We start from the raw sequence: 20,139 nt of genomic DNA, 5'->3' as shown, positions 1-20,139 counted from the left end.
TTCTATATTGACAAGCAGATATAAAAAGGTTCATATATGGTCTTTAAGAATCCTTAGGTTTTTTTTTTTTTTTTTTTTTAAATGACTTTTGGTCCTTAAAAAGTTTCAGTTTTGCCCAAAACATACAAGCTGGCCTTAATATCGCTTATCTTACATTTCTGTGTCTTTTTCTAGAACTGCCATTTTCAGTATGAATAAACATTTTAGATGAATTTAGAATTTAAACTATGTAGATGACAGTGGAGCTATCACAAATTACCGTTGTAAGCAAAAAGAAATGTTTTGCCATCCCAAAATGGAATTTTCGGGTCATCGGATTGGCTGTTCATTCAACCATTCAGCATGGATGTTTTCAACAAGAATACTGTCTATTTGCATTGAAAATTTTTTTTTCTTGGTCTTAGATTTTGACCTTAGGCCTGTGAAGTGCTAGGGAGAAAGCAATAAACAAGGTTTTGAAAGAATGAGAAGATTTCATTTGTCATTTTATTAGTAATATTGAACTGGGCAGTAGCAGGACTTGAACAAAGGAAATTTGTAACTAAAGGAGAAATTACATATTTGCATGAAATTAGAGAAAGTATTAAATCAAAAACTAAAATTGCTTAAACAACTTTTGTTGAAAGAAATACATAATAAAGCAAAAAATGATAAAATTGAGCCTTTTATTTTTAGCCCAAAAAGAGCTATTATGTGTTCGAAATAGGATTTTGCATTGATTCACAATAAATGGCATATTACTTCTCAAATTGTTACCACCATATATTATCTCCTTCTGTTATTTTTAAAGATATCAAATAATGAAGAATCTGAAGTATGTATATTTGTTCTTCACATTGTAAAAAAAGGATGGTACCTGGAGCCATCAAATTTTGAGTAACATAGTCCTTCATCTAAACATGTGCACTTGGAAGTCTGAATTTTGAATTTCAAATTTGTTTTGTACTGTTATTTTCTTTTTCTTTTGAAGTTTTGGTTTCTTTAAAGTTATAAGTGTTTTAGTATTTGACAAGCAAATAATTATATTTATGAATTTCTTTCATAATATTTCACAAACTAGCATTTTATATTGTTAAGTTTGTAATTTCTGCTTGTCATCTTACAAGATTTAAGTGAATGATTTAAAAATCTGAAAATTTCTGGGATCTAGGGTTTCAGACTTTGTACTGGAATTATATGTGTAAAATTTTTAGCTTGATATTTTATTTATATATTTCAATGTGAAATATGTATAAAATATTGATAAATTTAAATGTATTAATTATTATATAAAGCTTCTTTTTTCTTACATATCTAGATGGCAGCTTATTTTTAAATATTATAATGTATGAGTTGTATATTTTTAACTGTGATTGATTTTATTCACTGTGTTGTATATCATTCATAATAATTCATAATTCATAATTCAGTTTTCATTGTTTTTAATGATAGTTTAATCTACTGTATTCATACAGCTTAGATTGAAAAGCTTTACAAGGACAAAAAATAAGCATTATAAACCATCTTTTGCATACTTTTCAAATTTCTTTCATGTGATTTTCCCTTCTTGAATAATGGAATCCCAAATTATCTATATTTAAAAATAGGAAAAAGTGCTCTTTATATGTATTAGAAAAAAAAAAAAAAAAAAAAAAAACTTTCTCCTTTAATTTTTCACTACTAAGTAACATGAGACAATATTACTGCCCTACACAATTTTTGCTAAGATAGGAAAATATTTTTTTTTGTGGGGGGGGGAAGGAAAATTTTCTTATTATAATAATTGCTTTCAATCCTTTGCAACTCAAGCACAGGAATTTTCAATCAACATTTATGCAATTGCACATTCATGTATAGAATTTTAGTATGCCACTTGTTAAAGAATAGTAAATATTTTCCTATTTAGTAATTTTGTTCTGCAATTGCACAAAATGTTGGATTTCATACTTTTAAAAACATATTGGTGAAACCATTTTCATAAAGTTCTGTACCATATTTTAAAAACTTTCTAAATCTTCATTTAGCTTTAATATTTAAGGAAGCAGGTCATATAATCATCTTTTTTAAGTACATTGCTGTTCCTGTTTTTGACTCTAAAAAATATTCATTTGACATTTTAAAAAAATTATTAACTTCCACTAACCTATACATAGATAAGAGAAGTAATTTTTTCGGTCCAAAAATTCACTTGTGAGTTTTCAGTAAATAAGAATGAATTAGGATTGCCACAATACATTTTTAGTGCTTTTAAAGCTATGTCTGTCTGACTGTGTAGGTGTGTATGTGGGTGACGATTTTTTCTGTCTGACTGTGTAGGTGTGTATGTGGGTGACGATTTTTTCTATCTCCAATTAACTGTTTTATGAAACTTCCAAGAATTTCCATTTTCTATATTTAAGCTTTCTACATTCATATAAAGAGTTGATTAAATTTGAGTTAAAAATGGACAAGACGAAGTAGTTTTTTTACATGAAGCCCATAACAGTTTTTAATGGGCAAATGGAAGTGGTGTTTTACTTTTGGAACCCATAACAGATTTTAATCCTTTCATGATGGGCACCTCAATCACTGAGCCTCTCTGTTAGCATAGTGCATTAACAGTATGCAGTGTTTTGAGGGATGAGCAATTTGTTCTGCTAAATCCCAATAAGCAAAAGTTTTGGAAAAAAGTTGCATAAATTAAATTTCGGTTTTATTTGGGGCACATTATAAAAAGAATATTCAGAGAGTTGTCAGAATCAGTATAAAAACTTTATCATTATATTTTCCTTGCCATTTGAAGTATAAAAAATAATTTGCTTAGTAAGAGACAAAATATTCATCATTAGCCACATTCTAAGAGAAGTGAATAAAACCTCTAAAACAATAGCACATATATCCCCGTTGTTCGAGAATAAACATATAAGTACTCAGGAAACACAAACACCAAGATTTAATGGACTGTAGCTTTATTTCGTTTAACTTCTGTTTGGATGGACACTCTTGCCATCGCATAGGTGCACCTCTCAGCACGCAATCAATCACACTAATAATGGCCGCTAGCTAACCATGTTGTTGTTTTCTCCCATCGTGGTTGCCAGATCACTTCTGCCTTAACATACCGCCCGGGTTGGGCATTTGTTACATAGTTAACAATGACCAAAATTAAACAGTTTTAAATCACCATATAGTCCAATCACAAAATTTAAATTGATACACATGAACAAAAGTAGTAAACATAATTAACCACAGAACATGAAATGCACAACATCTAAATTAAAATACAATGCATATATATAACAATTTTTTGAACTCAGGAAATATACATGAAATTATGTCATATCTACTGGTAGTACAGCTAATTTAGTTATTGGTCTTTTTAAAAAACCTGATTTGGTTTTTACAATACGAACTCTAACCTTTTTATCCTTACCATAAATTACCTCTTCTATTTTACCCAGTAACCAAGTCGAAGTGGGCATGTTGTCTTCCTTTACTAAAACTATAGTGCCCTTTTTAACGTTATCCTTAGAGAAATACCACTTAAATCGTTGCTGTAAATGACTGATGTAATCATTTTGCCATCTTTTCCACAAATATTGCGTTACTTTAGTAGTGCGCTGCCAGCGCTTTAAAGAACTATAAAAAACATCAGTTAAATCAGGCTCTGTTATTGATGTTAAAGGTTCGCCCGACTAGAAAGTGTGCGGGTGTAAGAGCTTCTAAATCATTGGTGTCATTTGACAAAGGGGATATTGGACGTGAATTTAAAATTCCTTCAATCTGGTTCAAAATTGTAAGAAACTCCTCAAATGTAAAAATCAATCTCCCAACTGCACGCTTAAGATAAAACTTAAACGACTTAACACCTGCCTCCCAGATACCTCCAAAGTGAGGAGCCCTGGGAGGGATGAACTTCCAATGAATTCTTTCGGATGTCAGATATTTGGTTAAGAATTCATCAGGGTATTTCAACAAATTGTAGAGTCGCTTCAATTCATTGCTAGCCCCAACAAAATTTCGAGCGTTATCGCTAAATAAGGTTGCGCATTTACCCCTTCTAGAAATAAATCGCTTCAAAGCAGCAATAAATGATTCTGTAGACAAATTTAAACGATCTCGAGGTGGACTGCACGAGTCAAGAGGCAAACAAAAATTGCAACATAAATCTTGTGCACTACGCTCTTCTTTTGAGTTGTATACTTTATACCAAAAGGACCACAAAAGTCAACACCAGTATGGTTAAAGGAAAAGGATGGATTCAGTCTCTCTAATGGTAAATTTCCCGTCTTTTGATCCAGCAATACTGGTTTTACTTTGGCACACGTAACACATTCTCTTACTATCTTTCTAGCAAGATTACGCCCACTTATCGGCCAAAATTTTTGTCTCACACTATGCAAGAGCGCTTGTGCTCCAGTATGAAAGTTTCGAATATGGTAGTGTAACATAATTAAATAAGTCAGTTTATGATTTTTTGGCAGGACAGCAGGGTGCTTTGTGTTAAAGGGTAAGTTAGCTTCCTGCAGTCTACCACCTACTCTAATAACTTGAGATTCATCTAGAAAGGGACATAAAAATTTTAACTGACTATTTTTACATACTTCCCTTCTCTTACTTAAGTTCTTGAATTCTTCAGGAAAGTTTTGACATTGGACTGAGGAAAGTAATTTATTTTCGCTTAACGAAACCTCATCTACTGTCAGATGACCTACTTGTTTTTCCTTGGATCTACAATTTCTTATAAATCTTAAAACATAAGCAAAAACATTAATTAATTTAGCATAACAATTAGTAATACTAAAAACATAATCCAAAAGAGAATTTTTAACAGTTACGGTCAAATTTACATTAGAAATAAGTTTCAGTTCGCGCACATAGTTCTCATTTGAATTTCCAAAGTTATTATTAACACTATAATTGATGACCTGTTGATGCAGAAAATTTGGTCCTTGAAACCACAAAGAGTTGTCAGCAATAATTTCCGGTCTCAGACCGCGAGAAATTAGGTCAGCGGATTGTCTGCTGTTCTGACATGTTGCCAGCAGAAATCCTTAGTTAGCTCTTGGATACGAGCTACTCTATTTGACACAAACACTTTAAGAAGATGAGGAGATGTAGCAATCTAGGCTAACACAATTGTTGAATCTGTGTACAGAATAACTTTGTCAACATATAAGCTCAAAGATGTTATTACCTTACACACAAGTTTGGAAAGGAGCTCTGCACACAACTCCAGACGAGGAATGGTTATTACTTTGATAGGCGATACTCGAGATTTGCTGCAAAGTAAAGTCACTTTAACTTCGCCAATTTTAGAGACACAGCGCAAGTAAATTACTCCACCATATCCAAACTTTGAAGCATCAGCAAAACAGTGGAGCTCAATTTCTTTAATTGATTCTATTAGAGTGCAACGAGGGACTTTGATTTGTTTCAGCTCTGGTAGGGCCTTTTGAAATGTCTCCCATTCTTGTCGCTCTTTGAAAGGAAGTGGATCATCCCACTCTAGATGTAAAAGCCACAGCCTTTGCAGGAATATCTTAGCGCGCATGATTACAGGCCCTAGGAAACCTAAAGGATCAAACAGTTTAGCAATATCAGCCAAAACCGTGCGTTTTGTACAGAATCTTGACGAACTAGACACAGTAAAACTAAAAGAGTCTTCTTCTGGATTCCATCTTAAACCCAGAGTCTTTACGGTGCTTTGTGAAGATTCTCCAAAACGATACTCTTGTTTTTCGAATGGAACTTGTTCTAAAAGAATTTTTTCGTTTGAGCACCACTTGTGCAATTCCATTTTCGCAGATTGTATCATGCCTATTAACTGCCGCTGCAATTCTACAGCAGAGGTGACATCTTCTGCACCAGACAAAATGTCATCAACATAAAAATCATTGAGTGTTGTTTTAGAAGCCGATGGATACTTATCTTTTTCATCTAAGGCTAACTGCCTCAAAACTCTTGTTGCTAAAAAAGGCGCTGATTTTGTTCCATATGTTACCGTAAGTAATTGATAAAGTTTAGATGCATCATTCAACGTATTTTTCCAAAGTATGCATTGAAGTTTTCGTTGCTCAGGATCTATACGAATCTGCCGATACATCTTGCATATATCAGCAGTGAAAGCCACCTTGTGTTTTCTAAATCGTAGCAAGATAGCAAACAGGTCATCTTGAACTACACCTCCATTCATCAAACAGTCGTTTAATGAAAAACCAGACGATGAAGGAGCCGATGCGTCGAATACCACTCGTAACTTAGTTGTACTGCTGTCTGCCTTATAAACACCATGATGAGGCATTATGTATTTAGGAGTTTCCGTCACACTCTGCATTTTTTGCATATGCCCTAACGCTTCATATTCACTCATGAACTCACAATACATCCTAGACATGTCAGGGGTTTTGTCTAGTCTCTTCCACAAATTATTTAACCGCTGGGTGGCTAATTGCGAAGAATCACCCAAATGAACATCTTGCCTTAATGGTAGCGTCACTACATATCTACCCTCAATATCCCTCTGATGGGTTTTTCTAAAATGCTCCTCACATTCTACTTCTTTATTTTTTATTTTGAGTGATTCTGTAACAGCCTCAATTTCCCAAAAGGACTTGATTAGTGAATTTAAGTCTTCTTTGACTTTCATAAATCTGCACTGAATCGTATTGCCTGAATTTGAACCAACATTTACACCGGTAGCAATGTATCCAAATACGGAATTTTGAAGAGTTAAATTAGAATTTCGTGGATGAATTTGATCAGCCTTCAATAGTTCATAAAAGCATTCTGTACCTAACAAGGCATCTATTTTCTGGGGATTGTTAAAATGAGGATTCGCTAGTTTGATCTTTTGCGGAAGCTGTGAAAATGAAAATTTAAAATAATTCACTGGTACCAAATCATTAATTTTAGGTACAACAAAGAATTCGAGAGCACGGTGGTAATCATGCTTGTTTGATATCACAGCAGTAAGCTTGGATTTTACCGATAGAGCTTTTCCATTTAAACATGAAATTGATGTGTTAATTTTACTCCCTTTTATTCCAAGCCTATTAGCGAAATCATAGGTGAAACACGAACACTGACTTCCGCAGTCAAGTAAAGCTCGACAAGCAATAAAATGCCTGCAAGAATCTTTAACATAAATAATAGCAGTAGATAGTAATACCTCCTTCGAAATCACCTGTGAAGCAGTTACAGACGAACCACTAAATTCCGAATTGTTTATTTGGTTGCAATTAGATAACATTTCAAAACATCTGGTGTCAGGGTTTAGATTCGAGTTGTCTACTAAAGGAGGGTCAGAATTATTAGCCGGTGCTTCCTCCTTCTCCACACAACTCGCTATAGTAGCAGGTGAATGCGAAATGTCTTGATTGGGAAAATGCAGTAAACTATGGTGTTTTTTCATGCATTTTGAACAGCTGAATTCTGAACGACAGTTCTTTGCAGAATGAGTCGGATTAAAACCCAAGCAATTAAAGCATAATTTATGTTTCTTAACAAATTCAAGACGTTCACTTACAGTCATTTTCAAGAAAGAATTACATTTATACAACTTGTGAAAATTGATACTTTTACAACAAATACATTTAAAATCTTGACCTTTAACATTTGACACTAAGGCAGTCACCTTTTGAATAGGTTGACTCTTTTTTGCATTAAACACATTAGATGACTTTGATGAGACTGCAAAGTTTTTAGATAGCATGATTTTTTAGAAATGTAATAAGCTCAGATAATTTAGGTAACTCACTTGATTTTGAATCTCTTTCCCACCAAAGACAAGTGGAAACATCCAATTTTTGCAGCAAAATATATGCAAGAAATGTTTCTGCGAATCCCTCTATTTTTTGGTCTAATATTTCCAAAGACCTTACGCTTTCATTCACTGTGTCTACTAATTTCAAAATAGAAGACGGCTTTCATTTTGTATGGCAGAAATTGACATGAAACGCTTTATCTGAGCGAAAACCTGATCACGTTTATTGGAGTATCTCTCTTCTAAAAAATCCCAAGCAATTTTATAGTTATTGTCACAAATTGTGACTGATTGAATAATCCTAGCTGCTTCGCCATGAAGCGATAACTTCAAATACGAGAGCTTTTGGGAATCCAATAATACATTATTATTATGAATGCTTGAAATGAAAAGATCCCGAAAGCTTAACCAATCTTGAATATTTCCACTAAAAGACGGCAAGTTTAATTTAGGTAATTTCATACCTTGTGCACTGGTATTTTCAATCTTTACATTACTTGCATCTTTAGCACTAAATTTTGACATTTGTCGTTTAACCTTAACCCACAAAGTATCAATACTGTCTTGAACAAATTGTTGTTCAGTTACATATTTATCAAACTCTCTTTCATCAACTATTACAAATAATTTATCAAACATATCTGAACACTCATTATTAAATTTTGCACATTTATTTTCAAAAAGTTGTAACTGAAATTCATCACAAGTATATTTTTCGAAGTCTGATGTCGCTTTCATTATATTTGACTTTAAAATTCTTTTCTTAATTAAAAGTGCTTCCATAATTAACGTTAATTAATAATACCGAACATATGAGCAAATTCACTTACCTCCGTTTGAGGTAATCCAAATGAACCCGAAATTTGTAAATCCAAACACACACTAATTTTTATGTTGAATGCGAAGTAACATATCACACTTTTTTATCAATTTAACACTTCACCTTTAAGCTTTTTAACCAGCACTTTATCCATAGGCACTAATCTTCCTACCGGGTTGCACAGACCACAAAATATGTTCGAGAATAAACATATAAGTACTCAGGAAACACAAACACCAAAATTTAATGGACTGTAGCTTTATTTCGTTTAACTTCTGTTTGGATGGACACTCTTGCCATCGCATAGGTGCACCTCTCAGCACGCAATCAAGCACACTAATAATGGCCGCTAGCTAACCACGTTGTCGTTTTCTCCCATCGTGGTTGCCAGATCACTTCTGCCTTAACACCCGTATTGCCCAAAACAAAAGAATTCAGTAGCGTCTCCATGCATTTGTATCAGCTGCACAGTTAATAGCCAGTTTTATATATTTACATTACCCAACCTTCGATTTCTACTTTGATTCCAAAATAATAAAAATAAAAAATTTGAAGTGGGCATCATATGACTTCCTTGTATGGCCTATTAAATTATACACATTTTTTGCTGCATTTAATTTAAACTTACTTCCTCATATTATCCTTAATAAATTAACTTATCTCTCAAGCAAAGTTGAAGATGACATTAAAAATTGCAAATTTTAATATTAAATATCCTGGTCAATTTTCTCACTTTATTTTTTCGTAACAAGCATAAAAATTTATATATGTATAACCACACACACACATATTGAAGAGCCAAAACATTATGACTGCCTACTCAATAACACATTATTATTTGCAAAGAAAATTATTTTTCAACAGTGCAGAAAATATATTACTTAAATGAAACTAGTATATTACAAATGTGATAGAATTTCAGTAGCCAAATAATGAGTAATATATATATATATATTCATTATTTTATCCAATGTGAAATATTTCATATTTAAAATTAATTACTTAAATGAAATTAGTATATTACAAATGTGATAGAATTTCAGTAGCCAAATAATGAGTAATATATATATATATATTCATTATTTTATCCAATGTGAAATATTTCATATTTAAAATTATATACTTTTATTTTTAACTTTTACTAGTTGAATAAAAATATTCACTTTTGGGGAATTGTTAAAGGCTATTTTATTCCCTTATCAATATCTTTATCATCATAAAAAAGTTTTAAAAACATTTTTAAATAAATAAATGAAGTTAATGATTACTGAAACATAAAATTTTAAGCAAAGGACTAATAAAAAAGGGGAAAAAATGCACTATGCAATTGCTGCATCTTGGAGAATATTACTAATGCTAGTAGAGGTCATCTTAAGACAAATGCTGGTGATAAAGGCACCAGATTATTACATTTTTGAAACCACTGAATTATCAGACTTTTATTGCAGTGTCTGACTTTTCAGAGTCATAAAGTTTGTTATTAAATCTGGGAAAGTATATGAATATTGTCAGGTGCATACTGCCATTCCAAACTATCTTATATAAAGATGTATCCCTCCAAGCTGTGTTAGCAGCAGCTTGAATAAAGCTTCTGAACTGTTAGGAGTATCTTAAATTAAAAAAAATTGAATAATTGTAAACAGACTACTTACACTAAAGAGCCAAAACATTATTCAATAATGCATTGCGTGACCTTCAACCTGCAAAACAGCTCCAAGTCGTTTTGATATGGATGCTACAAGTTATTGATAGATGCCTGGAGACAGGTTATACCAAATGTTTAAGACGTGCAAAGTCGGGATACATGATATGATGGTGTTTGAGGTCTGAGCTGCCGCTCCATGACATCCCAAATGTGCTCAATCGGATTAAGATCCGTTAAGTGGCATGAATATTAATTGGAATTTATCCTTATGCTCCTAGAACCACCCCAACACAATTCAAGCCTTGTGACATGGTTCTGCTGGAAGATTCCATTTCCAGTTGGAAAGACAGATGCCATGTAAGGGTGCATGTGATCTGCAGTTACATTCAGATAGTCTGCAGCTTTCATGGTCTGTTGTACCACAGCTAAGGATCTTAGAGCTGCCCACGAGAACGTTTCCCAAAACATAATATTGCCACCACCTGCCTGTTTATTACCTGCTATACAGGTAAGAACAACTGTTTGCGTGGAAAGTGGGGTACCTCACAACCCCATCGACGTGATGAATGAGAAATCATAATTCATCCGCCCAAGCAACTGTCTTCTACTTATTCATGATGCTCTCTCGATGTTCCAAGGCCCACTGTAGGTGTAGTTGATAATGACGCTTGGCCAACAGAGACACATAAGTAGGGTGTCTGCTGTAAAGTCCCATATCCAACAGTGTCCACTGAATTGTGTCTTCCGAAACACTTGCACTTAGACTTGCATTCTATTGGGCTGTCAGCTGAGCCACTGTCCGATGCCGATTTTGCTGTACCAAGCAGGAAAGTCTCCGATGTCCTTTTTCTTTGATGATGTGTGGAAATACAACACCTCTGCATCTACTGCTGGTATTGACATCATTTATATATGTTACGTAAATACTAACAACGGCAAATCATGAACAATCTACCAGTCATACAGTTTCGGATGTACTTGTTCCAAGTATTGGGGTCATTACACTCTTTCCTCTATCAAATTCGCTTATATCAGCAGCCTTTCCCTTGCAAAAGTAAGTGCAAGAATGGTTCCTTAACTTTTCCAGCAGCAGTTAAATACCATTCCCACTTAGTCACGTGCCCTCCACATCATTCAGATGAGTTCATTGAAAGGTGTGGGGATGGTGATAATGTTTTGGCTCATCCATGTATACACATTTATTTCTATTGATTGCACTAAAAAAGGGATTGCAGAACTAGATGCTATTACAATCCCATATCAACATTCTATGGTTTATGGGTTTGCAGTAATGAAGATATATACATACGTGCCTACAGATGTCATCAAAATCCCTTTTTGAATCTACTTTAAATCCAGTTGGGAGGGGGGGGCAAATCCTTTATTCTATCCGTACATATATGTCAAGAATAAAAATCATCCAGACAGATTTGGGAATGGTCAAAATGGATATTTCTGTTGAAATACGATACACAAAATGTTTTACTATTGTGGTACTTTCTTTACTTTTATACAAGGAAACAAAATTACTGTAATGGGATGAAGGTTAACATTCTCCAGTCTCAATAACTTCCATAACATATACAGTAAGACCCCGCTTAACGCGGGGGATACGTTCCATCAAAGTAGAGCGTAATGCGGAACAGCGCTAAACGAGGCTATCTTAATATGTAAATAATGGGGTTAGGGGAAGATTAAGAAAATTGGTTAGGTATTAAATTTAATAATTTTTTTTTTTTAAATAAAAATAAAACCAAACATTGTTTCTTACAAAAATGAAAACGATGTAAACGAATATACTCATAAAAACGAATAAAATTCTCAGTCAGTCAGATCATTCAGTCTCTGTGTTTCCAATTTTCTGCCTTTTTGTCAAGAAGGCATTATGATAGATTGGCTTAATGGCATATTGCGTTCAATTTCGTCGTCAATCCATATAGACAGTCGTTTTTCCATTTCCTCTATAATGTTATTTCTAGAACTGGTAATTCTAGTTGTAGAGCTTGACGTAGTTGCAGTTACCGATGACAGTATTTTTTCTTTATTCTTAAGAATTGTCCTTATTGTTGAAGTTGTCAAATTCAATGCAGTACTAATTTGAGATTGACGTTCACCAGAAACTAATCATCTAATCACTTGCATTTTAGTGTCCAGTGAAATGCTTCTTCTGGTTTCTTTCTTTTCTTGTTTTTTATTATCACCTATGATAAAAACTAAAGATCATAACATTTGTCACTGTATTAATCGTTATAGTATTATATAAATTAATACTTATAATCATGTCAACAAATGTTTCAAATGATAAAAATGCGTCCGTACAGCACCGCACCAAACAAGAAACACAACTATACTGTTTCGGATATGTTATTTGGAAACCTAGTGCTGCGCACAATTTCGGGGAATACCCGTAATGCTGCGAGCAATTTTGGGGAATCCCCGGGTTGAAATAAAAGAGTGTTAAACTGAAACAGCGCTAAACGAAACAACGTTAAGTGGGGTCTTACTGTACAGAGCTGCATCTATTTGCAATAAAAATACTTATTAAACATTCCATCAAAAAATTCATGTGTGGTACACCTGTCTTAAGAGTCAATTTAAACAGAGATTCACTCAAACTCTACTTTGAGGCATTTGATGTAAATGTGACATGCCTGAAATGAAAGGGTTAATGAAAAACTATATTAAAATATAATCGAAAACTTTCCAATTTCAGTATTTAAAACTTTTTATATCATTGGGAACAACATATAAGATTTTGGCTTAAATTAAAAAGCCAGAAGTCCTTTACTTGAAGCTGTGAACAGACTTTCATGAAAACATATTTGAGGAGGCCACTCAAAATTTTTTATATTTGTTATTTAAAACATGTACCTGATTTAGAACAAAATATTATTTATATTTAAGCATTAAATGTATTCTTGGAGTTATGTCAAATGTTATGAGAATTTGCTCATTGCGAAGCAATCAAACATATTAGCCTCAGTCCTCAATTTTGCATTTATTTCACTCTTGTGCTGAATGATTTTAAATAGATAGGAGCTGTAAATATTGTTACATTTTATTTTTAAAGAAAGAATGCAGTAAATATTAATAATATAGCAAATATATATATATAAAGTATGGCAACGCTTAATGCTCTGTTGGGAATTCTCAAGATACAGAGTTCATATGGTTCTTACATGTGCTTATGTTTTTTTTTGGGGGGGGGGCGAATGATTTTTTGGTGCTTAAAAGTCTTTTAATTTCAGCCAAAATCAGCATAAGATTCTTAATTTTACATCATGCATTTCTGTTGGTGTTTTTTATGATTGTCATTTTTAGTCTGAATTAACATTTTGGAAGAATATTTTTTGGTAATTCATTGACAAATACACATTTGATGCATTATCTTTGAATTAATTTGTACTTCTAATATAAATGGTGCAAAATTTAAGTTTTTGGATAGGCATCAAAACAAACATTAATTTCTTTTGCGAATGAAGAGTTTATAAAATGCTACATCAAAAACAACTTTTCTCTTTATGAAAGTTGTTTATTATTTAATTTAGAGCTGCATTTAGTTGTAAAATTTAGAGATGCATAATAGAATAAACTATATTATTATGCATCTTTAAATTGGGCAATTTAAGACCGATTTGTATTCAGAAATTTTTATCCAGCAATTTCCATGTTTTTTTTACAAACGTAACAGCTTTGATAAATATCATTAAAATAATGATAACATATTAAATTTTAATTTAAGAAATAGCAAAAACATATTTATTTTCCTTTGTCGTATTTTATTTTATTATATTTAAAGTAATGTTCAGTAACGTTACTTATCCATTTTGGTGAATTAGGAATATTTTCATTCTGAAAACTAAATAGATAATAATAAATGCTATTAGCGCAGTTTTCAAAACACTTCTTATGCCCCAAAAAGATTCTGTAATTATTTTGAAATAAATTTAATATATATTTTTTTACTTAAGCAATATTTGTGCATTTAAATATTCTGAAATATTGTAATTATTTCAGAATATTTAAATGTTTATCAGTATTCTCTCTAAAATTCACTTTTCTCTCTCTCTCTCTTTTTTTTTTTCCACCAAAAATCTTACTTTTTATTCTCACACAGTTGGTAGGGATAATTTTTCTTTTGGATCTTAGAACTTGCACCTAGAAAAGGTAAGGAGGATTTGTAAGGCAAGATTTATTGACTTATAATTCCAGAAGATTCCAGAAAAATGCAACAAAATGAAAGATATGTTGATGGTATTAACATGTAAGGGATGTGTTTTACTGTTTAGTAGTGATGAATTTTGTATTTTTTGAAGAATGTGTGCAAGAATAGTGAAAATAAATTTTTTTGAATTTTCCGCTTTTGATCCTAAAAAGTCTTTCTCTTAAACATGTTTATTGTCACTTTATTTTCTCATCTTTTCACTAGACACAAGGTGTAAAATTGCAAAAGTGGTTCTAATCTTGTCACTTGAAAATTTTCCATTAAAAAAGGAATTGAAAACTCACAATGTAAAAGATTAATTATTTATGCTGTGTGTATCATATGCAGGGCATTTTCCCACCTGGTGCTAAATTCTGCTGTCCATTGCCTGTCCTAAATTCTAGACATTTTGCCATCTTTCAATTTTGTTACACATGCATTTATTTCGATTATTTTTTAATGTATTTGATAAATTAAATAAGAAAAAGTAGAGAAAGTGTTAATAAATACCAAAACTTGTAGGAAAATAATTTTTTATAAGTAAATATTTAACAGCTAAATGAAAGGTTGATCACATTCCTCTCTCTGGAAACATGAAATTCTTCCCTGGGAATTCCCCCTGGTTGAGAACCCCTTTTGTATCTGTTCTAAACATATGCATTTTTTTTTAGAATAACAGGCATCTTAAAATGAATTCTAAAAATTCTAAAATGAAGCAGAAACTTGCTGAAGAAGAAATTGGTTACATAAAGATAAAAATTATTCTTCAAAAGTATATTTTTGAAACAATAACAAATTAGGAGGGGAAAAGGGTGACAGGAACAATTATTTGTCTATTAAAATGGATTTAGAAAAGTTGCTTGGGGGGTATTTACAAGTTATTGTTTCAGATATTTTTCAAAAATATATGGAAAATATTCAAATTAAAAAGACAGATAATATTTTTTAGAGTGTTCAAACAAAATACGCATGTAATTGATATAATAATAATTGTCCTTATATCATTTTAGAATGATATAAAGGCAATTATTAATGTAATTATTTGTAAGGACAATTGCATATTAAAAGTAATTAATAATTATTAATGACAATTATTAATTACTTTTAATATGTAATTGTCATTATATCATTTTAGAATCAGTATTGTAAGTTATATATTTTTTTATCTGTTATTTTAAACTGCAAAATGCACTTAGATTGCAATTTTAATAGTGCTTTTTTAACAAATATTACACTTTTTTTAATAGTGACCATGTAAATTTATAATTTGCAACCAACTGTTTACCCTTAGAAGTTATCTGTAAGGCCAGTTATTGCTTTTCCCTAATCATTACTGTGGACACAAGATACAGTTCAAAAATGCAAAAATTAACCTAAAACTTTACAGCTTCTTATGCTTAGTGAGACTTAAAATAACACAAAACAACTTATCACCTTTTGTGTTCTGCAGCTTAATGAAACATTATGTTAGCTGGATTACAGTTCCAGCAACTGTACGTGAAGCTACAACACTAACTGGAACAAACTAACTTTCACCTGTTATGGATTGTGCCAACATCGCACATTTCAGTCTTGATATATGGATTTCTTGCCACGCGGTGGCAACAGTCAAGCTTTTGTTATCAATCATAGTGACTAAAATTTTCTTTCTCATTTTAACCCATGCTGTTTAACAAAAAATCTGCATAAACCTATTGGTTGATTGAGTACGTGATGAAAAAAGGGATAAAAGAATCAATATAAAGCTAGCTTATAGTAAAACTTTTAAGAGAGTATTAGTGGCATTTTATTTGAAATATGTGGAACAGTTTTAAAGAAGTATACTATATAAAAGTTTCAAGAAATTTTTGTAATTTAATGCTAATTACTTGATAACTTTTATGATGTTGATTTTATTCTCGAATTTGTTTTACAGTTACATTAAGTATTAGATTATGCTTAACAATAATATATATCCTATATAGAGATCTATTTTATTCCTATAATAGTCTATTATTTTATTCCTATAATAGTCTTAAAGTAAAATTTGGGCATCTTAAAAAAAATTTCTATGGGCAGAAATGTTATGAACCCTGAAGATATGCTGCTTTTAAGGATTTTGCCTTTAAATTTCATCTGGCATAAGTGCAAAGAAAGTTATGTTTAATAAGCATAGCTAAAAGACAAATAAAAATTTGTAACTTTACTAAGAAAATTAAATACTGATATCATGAATTAAGAAAAGACTGGAAAAAGTGTATGGCAACATTTAACATTCGAGTCAGAAATTCTAAAGGTAGGTTGCTTTTAAAATTTTTGTTGATTGTTAAGTCATTGATTTGTAAATCTAAACACTATATGACTAGAAACTATGCTGTGATTGATGCAATACTTTCAAATGAAAGCATGCAAACATGTGCACAATAATTATACATGTGTACATATAATTATAATTTTCCATTCAGTGGGAGAATAGAATAATAATTAAAAAAAGTAGTAGGTATAATTAACATTGTGCCATAATGTTTTTAAATAGTTTCAATTTGCAATCAATCAATTCCAAATTTAAATAACAGTGAGTTTAAATAAGTTTTATATTGTTGCGTGTGTACAGGCTCATAATAGATTGAATACACAAGTCTGATAAAAAGTTAATAAAATTTATTCTTATCACAAGAAATATAACAAAACGCTGGATTTATCCTTAAAGATATTCGTCCAATATCACAATATCATGCAGTAGTGATATTTTAAACTACTAAAACGTTAAATAGAATGTAATTCAAAGTGCAGAGAAAGCTAATCTGATTTCAGAATTATAGCAGCTAAGTAAACAACAACAATGTGGTAAACAAATTAAACAAATGCTGTAACTGAGATGTTTCTCTGCGGCTTTTCAAAGCTTATTAATTGTGCACGAGAATGTTCTGGTAATTTCAGTTTTCTCGAGATTTCTGGAAAGCAAAAGAGTAGTATTACGGCCACAGCTAGTAGTATTACGGCCACAGCTAACACAGTAGTCAATTACATTTATTCAGTTAAAATATAAATCACGAAATATCTATTTACTAAATGCGCTTGCTCCTGTATTTTTACTTTTTCAGCTTAGTTTCTCTTAAAACACATCACACAGTGCATTGCACAGGGAAATAATTTAAATTACAATTCTACTAAAAATAGCTAACTAAATACAAGTTCCATAACAATATTGTAACAATACTTTATTTAAAGCTCATCACTATTTGAAACATGTAATTGGAGGGAGGTCATGTGGTGGTCACATCAGATTATTATTATTAAATTTTAAAAAATTGTTTCTATGATTTTGCAATTTTCAAATAGAAAATTAAATGCTGTAACTTATGCATTTGTGATTTTATTTCTTGTATAACTTAAAAAGACATTTTAACAGATTTTATGAAAGAATAACATCCCTCACCCTATAATAATCCGTTTAATCAAGCATTTAATGTACTATTATATTACAATGTATAAGTAATGTAATATTTATAGATATATTTTCATATAGCACTCAGAAGGATTTTCAACAGTTAATTTTGTACCAAATGAAATTCTGCGATTTTAAATTGATTGTACATTAGAATTTGTTTTATAGTATACAGATTGTTAAAAGTTGTATGCTATTTGTATTTTTCAAGTTAAGTTTTATTCTATGTTTTCATGAGTAGTGTATGAGCATATGAAGATTTTTACATGCGTGTAATGTATATATTAAATATCTTATTTCAGGTTTATCCTCATGTATTGCCCCTCAGGTCATTATATACTCTAGCTATTGAAAAGATATTAGCTCGACTGCCATTTGGAAACAATTCAGCATCTGGAAGAAATGAGAAAACCCCTTAATCACATCATAAATTATACAGTACAAAGTCCAAGATATGAAATTGTTTAGGAACTTCAGCAATTCCATAAATTTCTGGATTTTAGATCATCAGTTTAAGTATAGTGAGATGACATCTAAAAATTGTATTAAAAATCTGAAACAGTAGTTTATAAAATAATGAAGCATTTATAATATTACAAAAATCAAAATTTTTAAAAGGTGGTCTTAATTTTGTTATTAATAATTTCTTTTAATGTAAGTAATAAAAAAAGTTTTTTTATGTTAATATTTTCTCTTTAATTTTATAGATAAACATAATTTTGCATTCACTTACAAAGTTCTACTGCTAAAATCCTGTAATTGGCATGTAAAGAATTCCCACTTAACTATCAGGTGAAATCTATTCATTCTCAAAAACATCTTTGTTGCTTTCTTCACTGTCAGTAGCTATATTTTTTTGGATTTAAAACCATCCTACAGATTTCACCACCCATTAGTTAACTCTTGATAAAGAAACCTTCATCGCTTTGGCAAACTTCTGTTATATCATTTTTATTTATTATCACTTCTCCACATTTGTTTACAAATGCCATTAACTGGAAAAGAATTCAAAATTTATGCCAAAATAAGGCTGTTATATTGCCTAATTTTGAAATCTCAATTTCATGAACTCAAATTGCAGCAATACTGTTTTCTCTTTCTGTTCCATTATGCATACTTTGCAAATCCTGCTACTGGGCAAGGATCAGAAAATCTTTTAGGAAAAAAATAAAAAATTTGGACTGTCATTTTAATAACATAACTGCAGTTATAATAACCTGCCCAAAATAATATACTGTATCAAATTAAAGAATGTTGGAAGAGTACAGTTTGCTATGTTCATTGAACTTAAGATTTTCGGAAGCTAATTCTCTCTTTCTTCTTCTCTCCATGGGTATTTAGAAAAAAGTATGAGCTACATCCTATGTCAAATATGTCTTTCACTTACTGTTTAGGTTCAGATAGAAAAATACGAATGCCTTAATATTCAGTGTGTGGGGCGACTAACATTAATTAGTGTACAAGCAGCAAGTATGATCCCTAGCCAACAGGAGTTTGAAAGTGGGATAGAAGACTTATTTCTATTATTTTAAATTCTTGAATTTTGTATTAAAAAAACAAAACAAAACCAGTAGTCCTGAGATCCAGATTTCAGACTTTGTACTGTAAGTAACTTAATAAAATATATTTTCATTTGAAATAAAAATTTTGGTGATGAGTGTGGGAAAAAGTTTTATAAATCTGTTGCTTTTACTTTTGTTCCTTTTATTAAAAAATAGCTGCTTTCTCCCAAAAAGTGTCATAAATTCTATCTTTAAGAATATAATTTAATATTTTTTTATATGCAAAATGTGTAGTTATTACAGAAGATTTATATTGAATTCCTTAAATGACTGTTTTCTGGAATTTGCTATGTGTATGCAATTTTTATTGTTGGAGCTCATCTTACAAAGTAAGACGTAATTATAATTCTGTGGTTTGAAAGTGTATAATTTTCTGTATGTGTAAAATATTGAGCTTTCTTTGTATAGCATCGTATTATAAAATATTTGTTTTTCTGTCTTTAGGCATTTCTTAAGCATTTATGTTATGTTTCATTTCTTTTTTAACATCGTATTATATTGTTTTCTTTTCGTATGGGTTCGTAATAGATTGAATGCACAAGTTTGATAAAAAGTTCGTAAAATTTATTCTTATCACAAGAAATAAAACGAAATGCTGAAATTTTCTCTCACAGATATTCGTACAATATCACACAGTAGTTATATTTTAAACTACTAAAACGTTAAATAGAACACAATTCAAAGTGCAGAGAAAGCTAATCCGATCTCACCGTGAATTTGCTGCAGTCAACAACAACAAACAAGTAAACAACTAAACT

At 31.2% G+C, this 20,139-nt stretch overlaps 1 protein-coding gene across 1 annotated transcript in view; it reads left to right on the top strand.

The window, feature by feature from the left end:
* Positions 1-19,820, top strand: part of LOC118201494 (transcriptional adapter 1-like) — a 97,517-nt gene extending 77,697 nt beyond the window's left edge. Inside the window, exon 10 of the mRNA XM_085817374.1 lies at positions 18,122-19,820. Within this exon, the coding sequence (XP_085673500.1) occupies positions 18,122-18,238 (117 nt within the window). The 3' untranslated portion in view covers positions 18,239-19,820. The remainder of the gene's footprint in view (positions 1-18,121) is intronic.
* The last annotated feature ends 319 nt before the right edge of the window (positions 19,821-20,139 follow it).

The sequence above is a fragment of the Stegodyphus dumicola genome, chromosome 5 (genome assembly GCF_044657685.1).
Source record: "Stegodyphus dumicola isolate Sdum_Otavi_A_Nest chromosome 5, ASM4465768v1".
NCBI classification, from domain to species: Eukaryota; Metazoa; Arthropoda; class Arachnida; order Araneae; family Eresidae; genus Stegodyphus; species Stegodyphus dumicola.
Note: the sequence above shows the minus strand (reverse complement) of the source record. Positions and strands in the feature narration are given on the sequence as shown.